At 38.9% G+C, this 19,835-nt stretch overlaps 1 protein-coding gene across 4 annotated transcripts in view; it reads left to right on the plus strand.

Moving 5' to 3' along the window:
- Positions 1-18,407, plus strand: part of LDB2 (LIM domain binding 2) — a 222,496-nt gene extending 204,089 nt beyond the window's left edge. The window contains exons 6-8 of one of the 4 annotated variants that reach the window (XM_086464024.1): positions 7,738-7,861; positions 8,976-9,127; positions 18,177-18,407. In XM_086464024.1, coding sequence (XP_086320150.1) covers positions 7,738-7,861; positions 8,976-9,127; positions 18,177-18,407 — 507 coding nt within the window. Of the gene's footprint in view, positions 1-7,737; positions 7,862-8,975; positions 9,128-15,321; positions 15,427-18,176 lie in introns of those variants that run through there. The other 3 variants (XM_086464026.1, XM_086464025.1, XM_086464027.1) reach the window with 3 other exon arrangements.
- Positions 18,408-19,835: the final 1,428 nt, after the last annotated feature.

Genomic DNA, 19,835 nt, shown 5'->3' on the forward strand with positions numbered 1-19,835 from the left:
GGAGCAATTGAGCAGCTGAATACTGCATTATTGAGAAATCATTTGCTACCTCTGGGTGTTAGTGAGAAACTGGAGAGTCCTAGACTGGCATTCAGGGCAGAGCATAGGATGAATAAACATAACGGAGTGCTGAGTATTTACTAGTGAATCTAGCATGGAGCTTCAGTAGTTGCATGTCATCCCACTGCATCTTGCAGTGTTGGCAACACACAGCAAGGAAATAGTGAATTTCAGGAGCCTTGTGGCAGCATTGATCTTATATTGTTTCCTAAATAACCGAATTATCAATGAAATGAATGACATTTTGCTTAATGTGCGGCAGGCAATCTGCATAGCAAAACAGCCATATTTTCAAGTGACAACATGCGAGAACCATTTAAATATATATCAGCAGTCCTCAAGGGACTTGTAGATAGCAACATGAAATTGTTATTTTCATGTGCATACCTTACTGTTGCCAAATTACTCCTGGCTTACTGTTTTCCCCCTTATCTAGTTGAGATAGGAATCTCTTCAGAACGAGAGGCTCAGTAGTTTGTAAAATATCCATGTGTTATCTTTGGCATTGTATAAATAATAAATAATAAGCTGTAGATGCTAATGATCATTAATATTGCAAGTGTTAACCTGTAAATTTTAATTCCTAGCTTCTTAGGTGATTGCCAGTATAAATATTTCTTGACTCGGCATGGTGAGTAGTCACAAAGCACGGAACCTTCTCCAGGGCAGAGTGATGGCTATTGAGTATACCACAGACCCAGTAAATCTCAGGTTATGGAATTTGTCCCAGAATTTGCTCTTGCTATGATATTGTGCTGCAGAATGAGTTTCTGCATTTTTTAAAGCTAACACAAAATATCCTCTCCATATGGTTTTGGAGATGTACTTAAAATATGAGCCAAGTTCAAGCTGATGCAATGCTGTCTTGCTGAGCCCTGAACTAGTCTAAAACAATTTCTTTGAGAGGTGCGATCACATTCATCTCAATGAGATTTTTAAGTCAAAGCCTAAGGAAAGAAATTTCAGTGACAATTTTTAAACCTTTTCATTACTACTGGTTTAAGGCAAAAGTAAATACAGCAAATGTGCCTATACCATATTTCCAAGCAGTTTCCCACCTCCTTCTGGATACCAAAAGCTCATATTTTTCCCTACCTATGTAACAAAACCAAGTACTTCAATCTGCCAATTTAAAAATCTTTGGCACAGAAGGAATTGGAAATATGGAGAGAACAGTAGTCATGGTAAACAAGTCAGGGATTACTTTATGGTATTCAACTACTTAAGCTATTAAGGTTAAGAACTGCCTTTTCATTCTGTCCCAAAGATCTTCTAAGGTTTAACTAAAATATATGAGCCTGTGCAGGCTGGGTTTTCAATAGTCAGGTTAAAATAACCACTTTTATAGTTTAAATTGAAGTGGTTACTGAATTTGCTGCTTGCAACACTTAAGTACTGCAAAATTTCAAAACTGATCCTTTATTTATTCCATGTATATCATTACCTAGGATGAACAATGAACATTTCTTATTAGTCCACATCTCAGCAGAAGTGTACAGTGGCTCTTCAAAAACTGAAAGCAGGTAGCAGACTAGTATGTTGAGTCATGGGAATCTCAAAACCACTTATTTTGGCTTAAAGTTTATCATGCAGGGAAGGAGCATGGATATAGTTGATCCACTGAAACGCACTGGTGGAAGAGACTTATATTTGACTTGACATATTGGGCAAGAGCTTAGAACAAAGCAAAAGCAATCCCCTCCAGAAAAACAAGTATGTGAAAAAAAACCCTTCATTTCTTTTGGTTCATAAAAAACCCCAAACATTTCTCATTTATATCTCCATGTTTTTAATGGAAAACAAAGACTGTTTTTGAGATGAAAATGTTCTGTATTCATATGTGATTCTTAAAAAACACAAGCTATTTTCAGCAGTGAATTGCAAGCTGGCCAGTGAAAGAAGCAGCAATATGTTCCTAGGAAATTTTCATTCCTCCCTCTGTTCTGCAGAGGAATGATACTTACATTATTTTTGAAAAAACAAGCATGAGCAGAGAAATTTAAACTCAGCTATAAGCCTTCCCTATTTCTAACACCAAAGAATGAACTGTATTGAGGACTGCAGCAAAGCATTACTGTTTCAGTGCCATACTGCTGGGAGTGCAGGGCACTTGTACAGGGCTTTGACATCTCTCCTGGAAGCCAGACTCAGGTACAGCTCTTTCAGGGGCTGAAAAAATATCCATAATGTGTCCCCTTCCTCATCACAGATGTAGCTGTAACATATCATGGACCTCTGGAAATATATATCTGTGGATGTTCATAAAACAGTGTGCAGAGACATTTCAGTTCAGTTTCATTTTGGAAATCCTGCCCCACTGAACTCCATGGCACCTTTCCCAGGGAAATGCATTGGGACCAGGATTTCACTTGGAGCATTAACTGGATCTGTTCTCTCTAGAGCACATTTAGGGCCTGCAGAGGGAAAACTGCATTTCAGCACAGAAATAAAATGTCATTGTGTTCAGATTTGTTAGTTAATAACTCAAAATCTTTGTGGAGGATAAAAAATGAACTCCAAAAGAAAGCACTGAACCCCTTCAAGGCTGCACATGTATTCCAGGTATACCCTCGCCGTCAGCATCCTACCTGAACATTAGACAGTGACTAATACTCCCGTTCAAATGGTTTTTTGTCACTTTTAGGAAGGGTTTTCAAGTGATTAATACAAGCATTCAACCAGGAGAAGCTTCAAGCATCAAAGTGTTTAAATTTCAGTAAAACTTCAGGGAACACTCTCATTGCTGTCAGGTTCCTTGCTGGTTTCATTCAGAAGAACTGATGTTACATTATACATTAACATTTTTAAGTGTCATCTGCGTGAAAATTTTAGATAATTCCATTTTTAAAATCGTGGTTAGTGAAACTTTTGCTTATACAGACAAATCTGATAACCATGGGAAGGTGCAGTTTAGACTTTGGGACTCATTGGCTGCCCAGCACTTACTGACCAGATATGTTTCCTGCTTTAAAGAAACTGGCTGTTGGTTATGTCAGTCTCACCACCTCAGTATTGCAAGACTCGAGTCCCACTGAATTCTTTTTAAAATGCAAAAGGCATTGAAAGACTGAAAGGCTGCAGTTCTTTTGTGCTCCTAGCATGGAAGCAGGGGAAAACTATTAGCTGGGCTAGCTCTGCCACCTGCAGCTCAGAGCCGGCAGGACCACAACGCCTTCGCCAACAGCGTGACAAACCTTCACTACTGGAAATGTAAAAAATCTCATTGAGGCAAGAGGTTTCTCTGAGAAGGGTAGTTGCTAATTACATTAGCAATAGGATACATAAGCTTATAGTATGCAAAAGTAAGTTAAAAAAGAGCTTTCACGTTGATCTTTCTGCTAATCTTCACTGCTATCAGAATGCACGTCTGATGTTAGAACAAAAATCGTAAGGCTAAAACCATTCTTGGTGTGACTGGAGTGATCTCAGAGCTGAATCTAACCCCTTACCTACGAAGGCTGATTTTGGCTCTGCTGATAACTCAAGTATTACAGGAAATTATGTGTGGATCCATATTCTCAGAACTCTCTGACTCCTGTCTGCAGTGCCTCCAGTATCTCCTCATATAACTCCCTTCTTAAAACTGTTTTTTGAAACCTATAAATGCTAGTCTTCTCCTCTAAAAAAAAAAAAGTCATTAAAAAAAATAAATCAAATCCTTCCAGATGTGTTTTACTAATGCAAAAAAGACATGTGCTTTGTTATGTTCCCTACTTTCACTTCCCTGAGCCCCAAGGGTATAACATTACCATTTTCTCAAGTTGGATCCAAGCCCTGTCATTGGTGAGTTGTGCATAGGATCCATATGGAACTCTAGTGAAATCACTGACACTCTATACAGTGTGCATGTGTCCCAGTGTGTGCCAGGCACCCACAAATAGAAAATTTTCACGCCAATGACTTCTCTCATGTTAAAGCACTGTGTTCATCTCTAGTGCTGGGTGCATCTCACAGCTATCCACAGTGAAACAGCACAGCTCTGCATAATGGTCAGACATCATTGTGATGAGTTCAAATAAGAAAACATGACTGGAAACTAATTCTAATAATACTGGATTACTAAGCATCACGTGGAGTTCTTTCAGTATGTTTTAGTACTGTGGAGGGAAAGTGTATAATCTATTATGATACATATCCTTCCAAATATGTTTTAAAAGCTAAAAGAAGCATAATTTTTCATTAATTTTGGGCTTAATTCAATTGCTCACACACTAACAACATCTTCTAGTGCCTGAAACATCGACACGAGCCTTGTGACCTTCTGGGACAGCAAAAGCAATCAGATGGATCAGATCCAGGATAACCCAGGGCATTTCAGGTGACATTAGACACCTGTGTGCGGGCAAGTGAGTCCCACCTTTTGTGTCGCCTGAACGTGGAGCTTGGAAATGTCTAACTGTGTCTTGTCAAGCATTGCCATTAAAGGTTCTGGGTCCCTAGAAATCTAGAAATTATTTCTGTGATCATACATCATCATAGCACTTAAGTCTTTAGGGTGTTTTCCTGGGTGACTGATTCTGAGCTGTGCCAAAAATCCTTGCAAAAGAGATTGATTTTGTTGGTGTTCCAAATATTATTGTTATAGTACTACAGGAAAGACTTGTACATTTTAATACTATCCAATGCTCGAAAAAATGTTAAAATAGACGTTTTGAAAAGGAATGTCAGAGTGAGATTAGGTGATCTGTGGGAAATAGGCAGTCTAAGCCTCAGGCTGCCTCTATATGCCATTGAATGTAGGAGCATGTAAAACATTTTGTTAGCTTTGTTTTAAGAAGTCACTTTGTAAAATGATGCAGTCAAACCAGCCTGCCAGTTACCTTGCTTACCAGCAGTTAAGGACAGCAGGTGGTTTTGGTCAGCCTAGCTCTTAAATGCATCTTTTCCCCACATTTTTAATCTAACTCTGCAAAAACCAAGCTACTGATTGCCACTGGCAGGTTCCTCAGACTTAAGATAATTGGACCATGATCTTTTCCCCTTTCAGGGATTTGGTTTTGAGTTGCCTTAGATTTCAAGTAGGTCTCAAAGATCACTGAAAAAGACTGAGATTTAATATCAGTCATTGTTAATCCTGTTCATTCTACATTTGTTGCCCAATTCACATAAGCTAGATGCATTTAAAATGGACTTGTCACCACAGAGTGCACGCCTATTACTCAGGCATCCAAAGCTGACCTTACAATTTGCAGACTTTAAAGGGAGAAAATGGTTGTGAATTCCCCAAAACCAGAAGAGGAATTCATGCAAGTCTGTACAGCTCCAAAATATCCAGAAGATGAAACCGCCCCATGTCCCAGTGTAGGAGCCCTGGCGCTTGTCATTTTGAGTCCATGTGTGTGAGATCAGTCAGGCATTGCTACATTTTGGGTCCATATCCCATTTTAATCTTGTGTGTGAAGTGAAAGAGATTATAGACAGGATTAGCAGTCAAGGCAGCAGGGACCTCATAGTTCTCCTCAGTGCGCATATGGTTAGTGCACAATAGGCAACATCTTTGCCAGATGATAAAGAAGAAACATTCTCTTTGTTGCCAACAATAAATACATACAGAGGAGTAAATGTATCATAAATAAAGTGTCCCTAAGGAAACCTTGGAAGACCCTACATGTATATTTACATACTTTTAGTCCCAGCAGCAGTAGAGCTATGTGAGTGTAGGGCCCTGCCCAGGGTAACTAGCTTATGAAGATTTAGCACAGCTATCTCTTTCGTGCTAGTTGCTATCTGCTAATAATGAGACAATTTAGGCAGCTCTGCCAGAAACCCAGACTTTTGAGAACCAAAGCAACAGTCAGTTATGATCATGAATCTCTCTCTCAGACACACGCACACAAAACCTGAGCAAGTTTCAGAATAAACTGAATAAGAACTCAAAGTACAGCACCTCTTGCACAGCATAAACTGGATCCTGGACATACTTTCAGACGTGATGCTCTTGATTTTTGGTAGACTATTGAATCAGAAGAAAATCTGAGCCCAAACTGCACATTCCAATAGCAGTTATCTGTCTGTTAAACTACCTTGTAGATATTTGTCTACAAAAATATATGTAAAAAGTCTATGTAAGAAAACAGTCAAGGAGGCAACTGCAGATTTAATTTCTGCAGTTGGAAAAAAATAATTCCTCATACTGAAGCTCTTCGTTCTCCCTGCTGCTTTACGTTATCTCTGTCTTAACTGCTGTTAATGAAAGGCTCATCAAAAGGCAGTGCCAATACACAATAATATTTAAATGCTGAATTAATCTCTTAGTCCTCATGGTAGCTCCCTTTCAGCTATTTTCCCTGCATACTTTGCATCTCCATTTATATGAATGAGAGTGGGGTGCACATGAGGGGAACAGAGCAAACATTGATCGGCTTTGCAGCCCAGAGAGAAGAATTTGCCTCATGACATATATTTGTAAAACCATGGAAGGAAAACATCACCTGCTGAAGTAAATCCAAGATGCTCCTTCAGCCAGACTTGCTAAAATTAAGTAAATAACTCAAAACAAGACTTGGCTTAAGTGATGCCTTTCTGCATTTGCCATCCTAAGTTCTAATAATTTGGCCAACTTGTTGCCTTACTTCTGTTGCTGAAAAAAGCCAAACCTTCCCCTGCTTCTAAACGCGGTTCTTCTTTGAAGAGTGACTAAAAGTGGCATGCAGGCTCCATGTGTATTCTGTGTCAGCTATTTCCTTATCAAATGTGCTCAGTTAGCAAGTAAGGAACCTTTTCCTCCTATGTGCCAGCCCTGCAAATTTCAGGTGAAACCTAGGGGTCAACCTGGCTTTTTTCTTCTCATGTAGGATGACCAAAAAACAAGGATCCTGCAAGCAAGAGTAAGCCCTCAGTTACACATGTGCAATTCTGTAGTCTTCTGTGGCTTTGCGTAAGGTTTAACTGACTGGAAATGATTCTGTGGTGATTAACAGGAGGGAATAGAAAACAGCTCACTGTGTTCTTTATGCTAGATCTGCTGTGCTAACAGGAGCAAAAAGTGGTGAACAGTGATTTTAATTACTAAGTGAACAGATAGAAAACTTATATGATTATTTAAGGGATAGGTTTTCTTGAAATTCCATGTTTTTAGAAATCTCCAGCTTCAGCATATTAGAGCATTCACGCTGATGAGGAAAATAAAATGCTTCTCTTTTGTCTTGGACATATTCATGTGATGGGGATAGAATGTATAGTACTTACAACAAGAAAGGAACAAAATTATTTTAATTATTTTGCATGCAATAGCAAGATAAAATACCATGTTTACAACCCTCATTTATGAGAAATCTTCATTGTGGAGTGCCACAGGTCAGAAGATCACTGTGTACATTTTGCTATATGGGAATGATAACCCACTATGAGCATTTTATTATTTATTAATTCGTCTTTGCAGCTTTGGCAAACAAGAATGAAAATTTTCTACTCTTCTGAAAACTCTGTAGTCTGGAAGACTAGAGTTGAAGATTTATCTGATTTTTTTAAAAAATACTTTAGATAGCAAATAGCAAGCAGAAGTTTTCTCAATTCAATTTTGATCCTCAATCCCAGTGCAGATTAAATTGAGCTGTACAAGGCATCCTCTGTTAGCAAGGGTAAAAAAAGCCAAGAATATACTTTCCAGCTATGTAAATACTGATCAACCGAGTCTTTGCTTGGCTGAGATTGTTCTATTATGCCTTTTTCTTCCAGTTGTGTGTAATACTGGAGCCAATGCAGGAACTGATGTCAAGACACAAAACTTATAATCTAAGTCCTCGAGACTGCTTGAAGACTTGCTTGTTTCAAAAATGGCAGAGAATGGTGGCCCCACCAGGTATGTTTCATTTCCAGTGCTTTACTTATTTTATGGTTAAATTAGTATAGAAACAATAGGAATATTTACTGCAAATTTACTTACAAAGGAAAGTAATAAGAATTAGCACTGTTCCAAAAGTAAGCCTGAAAATTATTCTGATGTTTTATGATTTCAGTCTGACCGAACTGATTTATAGATGTGCACATTCAGATGGTTTCACTATGACTAGGATATAATTTAGTACAAAAGTATGTGTAGATGGAATGCAAAATGCCTACTGGCTCCATTAGAATTCATCGTTTGTGTAATTCAGCTTCCTGCTGTGACTCTGAAATTACAACTACAATTCATAATTAATTGTCTTTGAGACTAATATAATGTTATTTAAAGGCCTGAACCTAATCTCCTTCCTCTTACACCTCAAAATAATAATGCTCTCTTTTTTCAGATTATTAAAGATTTTTACATCTACAACTATTCACATGGGTGCCCAGGCCAAATTTTAAGAAGTACAATTGCCCCTCTGTTCTTTGCTGATTTAAGCAAAGTTTTGTAATTGTCCTGATTCAGTCTGAGTTTGGAAGACTCACAGAGAAATGGCATTCACACACTCTAATGTGTTCTCTTGGGAGCAGCAGTTTTAAAGATGAAGCCCACATCAGAGGCAGGAAGAACTCAAATGGTAGTTGCTTGTATGCTGCATCGATGGCAGCAGTAGGTTAGAAAGCTACCTTTAGCCTTTGCCTCTGGCTGGGTCACATGAGGCTGTACTCTACATCAGAATAAGTCCTGGATTTTTGTTTAGCACTGTTGCTTGCTGTGTGACCTTCAGCATCACTTTGAGCATCATGATAGTTATGATACTCCCATTGGTAAAATGCTTTCAAATATCTTTGTAGATAATACTAGGAGAATAAGCTTCATTAGTCCATTATACAAAATTGAAAGCATATTCCATTGGTTTAGGTCCAAATAAAATTCTACGATTCATATGTTAAACCTACTACTATGAGTAAACATAGAAATTTAAAACTAGATCAGAAAAATATTTCAGCGCTTCTGTTTATGGATCATTTTAGTACACGCTTTACAATATCTGCCATTTGCCTTCCTTCTTACCATTTTATTGCAGCAGAACCCACAAGACAACCGACAACCAAACGGAGAAAAAGGAAAAACTCTACCAGCAGCACTTCCAACAGCAGTGCTGGGAACAACGCAAATAGTACCAACAGCAAGAAAAAGTCAGCTGCTGCAAACCTGAGTCTATCAAGTCAGGTACCTGTAAGTCTCACTTTCATTTTAGGCCTGAACTGCTTATGGTGCTTTAATTCTTTCCTTACATTGTAAAGAAGGTGCATTCTTGAGCCTAAACTATCACAAGCAAAAGGCAATCTTGCACAGTGTGCTGTGGAAGCTGGGGAATTAGTGGAGAGATGTGAAGAAGCCATTCTGCAGTGCAGCTTTAATGAATGACCCTCAAGCAGGGTATCCTGAGGTCCAGATGTGATTTTTTAAGGCCTGGGCCAGCTCCCCTTCTTGTCAGTGGGAGTCCCTCCACTGGTGGTAGGACTCAGATTGGGCCTTGTGATTTTAGGTATAGCATGAGTCTTGCAGACGTCCATCTGCCAGGTGCTAAGTGAGGATGAGTCCCTCAGCCATACCTGAGCAGACCGCTGGTCTCTCTACGGTCGTACCTTACTTCTGGCACTGGGTTCAGACGCTTCAGTGGAACAGGTTATGAATTAACTTACCTGCAGAGGATATCTCTTTTCCCAACCACTCCACTTGCAAAGGGTAGTTCCCCTGGAATACGGGTCTCAGCTTATCCACCCTGATAGCTCTGTTGACATCCTGATTATAAAGGTAAACACCAAGTCATCTCCAGAAATGTACTAGCACTTCAATAATGTCACATTATCACCTTAGTCTCAAGGTACAGGTAATCAGACCCCAAATTGTGACAAAGTGTGCCTTAATCAATAAGGAGACAGCTTATGCATTTTAAAGCTAGGGAAATTAATTTGATACTGTAAGGACTATAAAGTGGAATCTTGGGAATAACATGCAGGGATTTTTATTGGATGTCTGATCAGCATATAGGAAAGGGCTAGGTCTCCTCTGAAGCCTGACAAAGAATACAGGCCTTTTGTTAGCACAAAGCAGGCACTTCCTAGGAAGCTTGAATACCCAGATAAAAAAGAGGAGTAGACTAACACTGGTGAAATGAAATGAAGATTTTTGTTTAGCAACTGGTTCAGCAATCCTCTAGCTTACAGAAGCTTTGGACTTCAGTACATTAAACTCATATTTTCTCCTTGTCATATTAAAATTTTCACGTGGCTCGCGTCCCTGGAGTCAGATTCTTTCCCTAATATAGGCATCTCTGGGTTTTTTCTGGCAGCACAAAGCAGTCAGAAGGCCAGCTACCTGATCCTCTGGTGGCAGGGACCACTCTGCCTCACTGACTGTGTCAGAAAACCCCTTGGATCAATAATCAACCATACTTAAGAAAAATCAGCAATTAGGTGCAAAACTGAGCAACCAGCTAGTTCACTGCCGTCTCCTAGTTTAATAGACAGTAAAATCACTTTGTCTTTGCTACTCCCTGCCCTGAGTTCAGTTCAGTTGGACCGGAATCTGACCCCTTGTCTCTCTTCAGTCTGCTCCTCTCTGGAGGGACAACTTTTGTTGGCTTCAGTGGTAGCCATGTGTACTTGTATGTCTGAGTGTAATTGAGCCCTCTGACAGTTACCTGTCACTCCCACTGATGTTCAAGCTGACTTCAGGTACTGAAAGGCTACTCCTGACAGATGAAGTAGTCAAGGCCACTCTTCCTGATGGAGGTGATAGTTGAGCATCTGAGACATAATGGTGAAGTTTATCATGGTACGAAGGATGGATTTTTAGTCTTTATTGACTTTCAGGATGCTGCATAGTCAATATTTTTCAACATTGTTTGCTTTCTGTACCAGAGTAGCAAGATGGTCCGAACTTTTTTGTATGGAGGATCAGATTCCATTTTTAGGACGCTTCTTTCCCTCTGCAAAGTGGAAAATGGTGTTTGATTTGACATACTAACAGCTCTTCCCATCTTCCTCACAGCAAAGATAGCAAACCAGTTGGAATTGATGGTTGAGCCTCCCTGTAGAGTAGACAGAACTCAAAATAATTTTAGAAGCAGGATATTTTGGTGTAAAACTATTCAACACTTTTCAGCTAAATAGAGTTGTTACCATGTTTCTTCAAAATTATGCATTCTTTCAAGAGGGCCTTATTACAGGCATGCCACTGCTTTCTGAAGTTAGCTCCAGGTAGCAGTAACTTGCTTTCTGTTTCTTTCTCTTTACCTTAAAGCAAATCATCCAGTAGTTAATGTTTGATTTCCCTTATATTCAATAGAAGAAAAGATGTCCTCAAACATGATTTGACAGTTTTCAACTAACTAAAAGCTTCATTTGGCCACAGAGCTTTCTGTGAATGGGACTTCCCTGCTCAGTAGAAAAAAGCTACTGAAATCATTCATTTTCACTGTTAAAAGCATTTTCCCCCTCATTATTAGAGAATACTGCATCTTCTGTCCAGATGACTCACAATAACCAGAGCTAGTTTCAGTTCCATTTTTCCCATCCTCCTCTCTAAAGAACCTCAACAATGAGCTCATATCCATACCAAACTTGGATTAATATGAAGTCATGTACTTCAGCTTTCTCTTTTTCTCCAGTGATTTCTTCCCAGCCAGCAAAGACATTCTCTCCACCATAATTGAACCTAACTCCTAATTTCCTCTCACTTTTCTGCTTCTATGTTGTTTTCTCTTTGATAGTAAATCAATCCTGGTTAGAAAATGTTTCCTTAGCCTCTATTCTATGCAAAGTTTCTTCATTTAGGCCATTAGTAATTATTCCTTTTTGCTCCTACAGTAATGCTCTGTACACTCTGGCAAATGTGTGAACTTACTATATACCTCATCCACATTTCTCACTTGCACCATTAACTTCTGTTTCTGTAATGAGGTCTTCATGTCTGGAGAGGCAAATGTCTCACACTCAGGACAGTGACCAGAAAGCAGCTGGAGTGCCATCAGCTATGACAAAGCTTGAAACTTGAGACAGATTTGTCATTTTCCCCATAGCCCCTTCCAGATCTTCAGATAAATACATGGGGCTAAGCAAACCTTGATCAATGAGATGGAACAGTACTTGTCACACACACATTCTTCTCCAGTAATAGCAGGCTGTGCCATTTCCTCTACCCGTGCTATTTTCTGATCAGTTCTTCAGGCAGAGACAGTGCTGACAATGCAGAGCCAAGCCCAGAAAGTGAAATGATGTGGTTGTTAATTCCATGCATGGGTCACGTTGGCACTGCACCCTGAAGTTCAGTTGCTGAAGCCTTATCAATCAGTATCATTTGTGCCCTCTGTGTTGCCTTAAATTTATTAGCACTTTGACTGTGCTGACACATTCTGATACATCTTTAATAACACAGTCCTCAAAAGCATCTAAGTGTCTCTGCCAGTGGGTGGGTACGCATCTTCCCTTTCATCAGCAATTTGAAAATGATCAGTCTGAGTCTGTCCTCATATATCTTAACTATTTTTTATACTTTATCAACCCTGTTAAACAAAATACAAAGGTTTGCCCTTTTGACAGTCACTTGCACTCCATTACACTCATTTTCCCTTATAATGGTGGGAAAACTGGTAGTTTCTCTGATTCTGTTAGTTCTCATGCTACCGATTGCAGACATTCAGCATCTCTTGTCCATATGACTCTTCCTGCCCAAATCCCTTGTTTAACACCTTTTCTACATATTACAAATTTCCTAAGTATTTCCCACATTCTTAAAACAAATGTAGTTAGCCAGTGTGCTACATGATTGCACTGCACGACTCATGCCTAGGTTGACCTGTTACTTGTCCAATGTTGCTTTTGACCTGAATCCTGTAGGTGCTGAGGCAACACACTGTAGTGGGTTGGAAGTAGAACCAAGTGTCACTAAAGTCACTCCAATAGCACAAATACAAAAACACTTTTCTCACCAGAAGTTTTCTTTTCTCAGGCTGTCATTAGTGCAGGCTCAATACTGCCAGTGCTTTCTACAAATGCATTGGCATTTTTTAGTGCATGAAGAAAGCTGACAAAACAGAGATCCAGAAATTGTAGTCCACTCGGCTGTCTTAGTCTCAGCAGATGCCAGTCATTTGAACTGTTCTTAGATTTGTTCATGTTCTCGATCACATCTGATCTTTGGAAGAAACATTAACCCATTGTGCAGAAACTGGAATTACCAATTTCCTCTTTCCTCTAAACAAAGAGCAAAGATGGGCAAGACTCCTTCCACAAGTTTCATAGAAAACCTGCCTTTCTAATGTTAGCCTTCCTAATTTCAAAGAAATTAGTTATCTAATTTGAGTGTGTCATTGCCTTATCACTTGCACAGTACTAATTTCCTCTAATATTTGAAGCTAGCTGCAGTGTTTTCCCAATTCTTTGCTCAGTTTTCAAGCCTCTTTACTGGCTGAAAGCATATACCTTAGCATTTTCCATATTCTTCTGTTTTAAATAAAGCATTTTAGCAAGCCCAGGCCCTTGTACACAGAACAGTGACTTGTACACTGTGATCTGTGGGTTACAGGTATATGCAAGAAGGGTCCATGTGGACACTATAATTTAAATATCACTTCCTGTTAAGTTCAATAAGAACAGTGCACATTGATCTGTTTCTGTCTATTCGAATTTGGAAATTTGGTCACAATTCACAACTCTGACAAACCCTAAGAGCCATTGCTCTAGGCTGCTCCCAGTCTTAACCGTAGAAATTAATAGGTGGATTTTGCTTTCATTTACTAATGAAGACCCTGTTGAGTGTAATACTGTAACCATGAACCCAGTGAAATATCATTTGTGTTAGAAAGAATAAAGCATCACTACGTGCCAATAAGAAAATCAAATGTTCTATGTTACATCCAAAGTCTTAATTAGAGCCTCCTTGCACTCTTTAAGTGAGTTACGTGCCTCAATAATCTCTCTTTCTCTTTGTAGTTCTCTGTAAGCTCCTTAAAAGCCAAATCCATAAATAAACCTGCTAAATGTGGAAGGGAGCAATACAATCTCTTACGTGTTTCAGAAACAGGGGTTAGGTTTAGATGGTTTGTAATGGATGTTGTAGTACCAGAGCTACAGTTCCAGGGCCAGAAGATTAGTGTCAGAAATTGTCCTGCGTCTCAGAACTGTGCAATTCAGAATCTAAGATTTAGCTGTAAGGAGATGAGAGTGAACAAATTGGTTTCCAGTTGTTGCACTTTAGGAAAAATATTCCAAACAAGACCAGAATTTCAAGTTAACAGAGAGGACTATGATGAGATATGAAAGATAACTGTTTTACTCTAGAAAGTGTTTACTCTGAAACCTAATTAAAATGTCAGTTCTGTCTCTATAGATTATTTCAACAACGTCTGTCCAATGTTTTTGTCTTGGAAATAGTGACCATTATGGTGTGGGCAGCAATGGGGCTCTCAGTCATTAATAATTTTCATGGCAAGAAGCTGAGAAGTCAATTATTAAAATATTCACCATTAACACAATTCCATAGGGAGAGAAGGGAGGCAGGAGGAGGTACCCTTCTTCTTTTGAAGACTTAGCACTTAGAGGTCTGCTGGCTGCTAAAATTAGTGCAACTTTCAATCCTTGGAATATGAGACTTGCTTAAACAATATACTTGATAGTTTCAGGTGGTTTTAATTACCTTAGGCTTGTGAAGCACTGTTTGTCTACTTCTGGGGACTGTGACACCTGAGTTACAAACTAATTACTGTTAACACATTGGTTGGGGCTATGTATTAACAGCAGCAAACATGGTAGGCATAGGGATGGGGACTTTTACATGGCCCACCACACATTTCTACCTCCAGACTCCAGTAAGACATTGTTTAGCCATAGGATGATCTTTAAAATCCCAAGTTTAAAAGTTTAGTTATGTAACTGGGCATAGCAGAGCGAAGCTTTGAGGCTAGGTGTAAAAAAGATGAAGCCTCAGAAATAACCGGTCTGTTAAATAGAAGTGCTTGCATTTGAGTTGTGTATGAAGTGATCTCTGTGTATAGTTTATATGCATCAATTTAAGTTTCGATGAAAATTAGGGTTATTTCAGGATGAAAGGTATGATATACATGAAAGCTGCTTTTGTGGTTATATTATTAAATAATACATTTCTATCACATAATGTAAAACATCCACTGCTTTATTTACAGTGCTTCACTGCAACCATATTTTACTATCATGAGACATTCCTTGACCAAAAATGTTGTTTCTAATCACAGAGTAAATTAATAAGATTGAGTGACTACAGTCTAAATCTTTTTTAAACTAATCTAGTCAAATTATGTGCTACCATAACTAGGCCATAGCAGTGTGTGCTGCCGTGCAAGAGACTAGGGTTTAATTCTTGGATTCTGCTTCTCACTCCATGAGCAGGAGCTAGGAGCACTCCAGAGCTGCAGCCTCAACCCTGGGAGGGATGGAGCCTTGTGTCATTCAACAGCAGTGACCCCCACTGGCCAATTTAAGGAGAAGCATTGAGGGGCTCTAAAAGGAGTCACTTCCAGTCCTCCTCAGAGGTTGGTGGTCATTGCACGGGAACTAGTGAGTGGAGGTTCAATGGGGTGCACTTGGTGGGGTCTTCAGCTTTCAGTCTGAGGAGCAGAATCCTCTCCGGGGAGGAACCAGCATGTGTGCTTCCTGAGACACTATTTTTGCCTGACATAACTATAAGTGGCAGGATTGTCAAGAATATATATATATTTTTTTTTTAAATGTCCTGTAACTAATGCTGCAATATCTATCTTTTAAATAGAATGAGGGAAAACTCCACTAACCTCAATATAATTGTAGCTTCATTCCCAGAGAGAGAGAGAGATACTCAATAGCATGGAGAGAAATATAAGTGCAAACTGTCCTCTCAGTGGGTGTCATTATATTAAAGGAATAATATTTGCAAAGAATCTGAGAAATTAGAGATGGAAATACTTACAAGGTCATTGAGCATCTCCCCGCTGATGCACGAATGTTTCCTACCACAGATTGAGATTTTTCCCAGCCTAGTGTTAGGTGACCTGAGCAGCAAAGCTAGTGCTGTACCGGTGGGGTCATTAATCCTCAGTTTGCAGTTCTCAGTAACAGGAATATTGTCTTAGCAGTGGGGGTTACATTTTCGTTTACTTAATGTCATCTTAGTACCCTAGTTTACATCTCATCAGATTGGCCTAAAGCGATCCTCTTCCTTTCAGCACTTGCAGCTGTTAAGCATTTTTACCCCTCCTAATCATTTGGTGGATGTAATACATATTTCATCCTTTTACGTGGCCTCCCCAGCCAGCTGTTCTAGCCCTATTGTTATTTTTGATGCGCATCTCTAAGTCTCATCCAAGTTGCCGACCTCTTGCTGGTATGGCAACAGGGAGAACGTAAGGTCCATACTCAAGAGCGTTGAAGTAAGAGGAACTGTTGCCACCTCGGTCTGTGATTCTGCATTTCAGCCACTGTGGTCCTTTTTGCCTGCCATATCACACTGCACGCTCAAACCCAACTTGCTGTCCTCTGCCAGGTCTCTCTTGTCGTTAGTGCTCCCGCAATACAATGGGGTCAGGTCTGGTTCAGCAGTGCACACTATACATTGTCTGTTGTTTAGAGGGACGAAACAAATTAGGAAAAACTTTTGGTTATAAACACTTCTGTCTTTTAAACTTCTGTGTTGTGAAACTGTGTGTGAGTTTTATTTAACAAATACTTTATGGATATATGGAGGAATAAAATCTAGACAAGGTAAAGAAGAAATCGTGTTAACAGGTTCCATCTACTCACAAATTTTTCACATAGCATAGGCTGAAAATGTGATATAAACATTCTTCTGTAGCATGTCAGCCTTTGCTGAGGGATATCGAGAAAGAGTGTAAATACTTACAGGCAATAATTTGTATTGTTTCATGGTGAAAGAAGTACATATCCGATTAAAAAGAAACCCTATTGAATGCAAACATTTGTCTTCTGTTTGCTTTTTACAAATGCTTTTACATTCATAAGGAGGAACAGATCCTTTAAAATACGAACCTGTTGTTCACTAGGATTCTTGGAAGGGCTTGTTAAATCAGCAGGTAGAAAGCTAGACATCTGGAATTACTGCACTTTTACCAGACGCTAGCTGATGCCCTGCCACCTGAGCTGCATGAAAAGATGCATCCCACGTATTTCTTTAGCGGTTAGCACAGCAGCCTGATTCTCCGTTGAACAGAGAGAACAAGCGAGCTCTCTGGCTTTGCACCTTTGCTTTCCAATCTCAAGTTTGCACCTTTCTATCCCATGCTGGTTAGGTTTCTTGCAGCAAATATGTGACGCACTGGAGTACAGTAGGCGGTTTACTTGTTTTCATGGAAGGACAATTTGTACTTAAAGCAGTGATTAGATGAATTCTTTCTTTCTTGCATGCTTCAGTTTTTGATGACTACTAGCTTCATCAGTGTAATTATAATTAGCACTCTTCATCTTCCTTTTACGGTACCAGCTGGACAGATTGGTCCTCTTACTGCACAGATTGGCGGCAGGGTTGCCTACATGGAGTTAGGTGACAGGCACCATGAAATAACAGATGGTAAATTCAGGGCTTGTTGGCAATCAGCAGGTTTTTGCTAATGACTTAATTAGCTATGCAAATTGTCAAATCAGTGTGAACATTGTTTTTATCGAAAACTTTACCTAAATTAATTACCATAATTAAGTAGCAGAATGTCAAGTATATTGGATGCGTAAAAGGGCTTGGCTGGCTATGGATAAGAGAGTTACCATCTTTATTAGAGTGCTGTGCTCCACATTTGAGAAGTCTGAGGATAAGAAATGCGGTTGCTTTTAAACTACTTTTAAAATACACATATTGCCAAGTTCCAACTGAGATGCACTCTGGTGCCTTTCCAAATAAAATGGCTCAGGAAAGAATTACTGGATAAAGGCTAAATATTTCAAGCAGGAGTTTAAGGCAGTTTCATAGCCTGCTTATTTGCTCAAAATCATACACATTTTTCAGTCTACCTGCTTTTCAGTTCTGGGGTTTCTGAGATCCAGAGCCATGAGCATGCGGCTAGAGAGATGTGTTACCGTTTTTCATTTAAATTAGAAATAAAGTGTAAGCCTGTCTCCTGGTTCCTACTATGCAGGAACTTTTAACTCTGTTGTTCAAATATCACAAAGTTAAGAGATACAAATTCTCTAACATAATTTTTTTAAGTTGATTTTTTCTCTCTCAAGGTTTCCATATAACAAATATTGGGTGCTGTTCACAGGATGTGATGGTGGTAGGAGAACCAACTCTGATGGGAGGCGAATTTGGGGATGAAGATGAAAGGCTTATCACTAGATTAGAGAATACACAATATGATGCAGCAAATGGCATGGATGATGAAGAAGATTTCAACAATTCACCTGCACTGGGAAATAACAGCCCATGGAACAGCAAACCCCCTGCTAACCAGGAGACTAAATCTGAAAACCCCACACCACAAGCTTCCCAATAGGTTATTCTGCAGCAGTACCCACTGCAATGTATGCCAGTGGGTTATTAATTACTGATTCACAGCATTCTTCAAAAAAAAAAAAAATTTAAAACTCCACCTTTCAACAGATACAGTATCTATTTCTAAACTAAAGTTATCCGAATTTTTTTAATTAGGGAAAATTCTTGTACAAGCTTCCATATACATTTCTTGGAAGCCTTCACATACAACACGATACTGGCACTGACCTTAATTAAAATAACTGAAAATTAAACAGCATCTCATGGCAAATTTCTGACTGCATTTTATTGGAAGGGTTTGGTTTTTTCCTCGTCAAACAATGGCCATATTTTAACAAGTCATCAGTGCTCAGGATCTCATTAACGTAACTATGTAAAACTTTTTACAATTGTAATATATTTTCTGCTTTTCAACTTGCACCTGAAATTTCTTGTTTCAGAAAAAAAAATCAGCTTTTAAGGAAAAGTAATTTAAAGTAACTTTTGTTCTTTCTTTAACTTTCATCGGTTAATCATTTAAAGGATCCAGCATTCTTAATTTACGTTTAGCTGATGCCAGTAGATACACTTTCCATCATTTAATAAAAATGCTGAAACAAGAAATGTCTTTTTTTCATCAAAGACATGAGAAATATTTTTATGTGGAAAAAGACACTCAGTCCTATGAGAGTTTATGCTTTGTAAAATTGCTGTCGATCCGGATATTTTAAAGCCATGTAATCCATTAACTTTGTGGGCAGCTTAATAAATCTAAAACTTTTGTGTTTTTATTATTGTATCTGAGTTGGCTTTGTTGTTATTTCTTTTCATAGTATATTTCTTGTATAATATTTTTGTAAAGCCCTCAAACCATTTTTTGTTTTACTTTTTTTTTTTTTTTTTGATTCTGGTGTATTTATGTGAAACTTTATAAAAGAAACTAATTTTTTCATCTACATATTAATATGTTCAACTCATCATGTAAAGACACAGTGAGTCAGTGTGTTATATAATACAACTGTATTTTATGTATGCTTTGCCAATAAGTGTGCCAATAAACTGTGTTAACAAATGTGCTCTTATATAGTGCATTTACAGTTCCTTGCATGCAAAAGATACATGTCCATGTGCAGGATCATGCACCAGGAATTTTTTGAATTAGTGTTTCACTGAATTACAATCTTTTTCCAGCAAAAAGGGAAGTCTGTAGTTTAGGTGTGGATCACCTACAGCTCAATTTGGTTAGGTGCTCTGTTTTTAACATTAATGATGTGTAACACCACAGGTCAGTAACAGCGGTGAAAGCAAAGCATGAGGGAGTGCAGGGCATCCAGCAAGCCACCTCCATCCTGAACTTTGCAACCCTCGCCTTCCAGGGCTGGGGCTTATCAGGGCAGGGATTTCCACTCTGCTGAATTCTGTCTGATAGTTTTACGATGAGTCCCTCAAC

The sequence above is a fragment of the Leptosomus discolor genome, chromosome 4, assembly GCF_034619465.1.
Source record: "Leptosomus discolor isolate bLepDis1 chromosome 4, bLepDis1.hap2, whole genome shotgun sequence".
Lineage (NCBI taxonomy): Eukaryota > Metazoa > Chordata > Aves > Leptosomiformes > Leptosomidae > Leptosomus > Leptosomus discolor.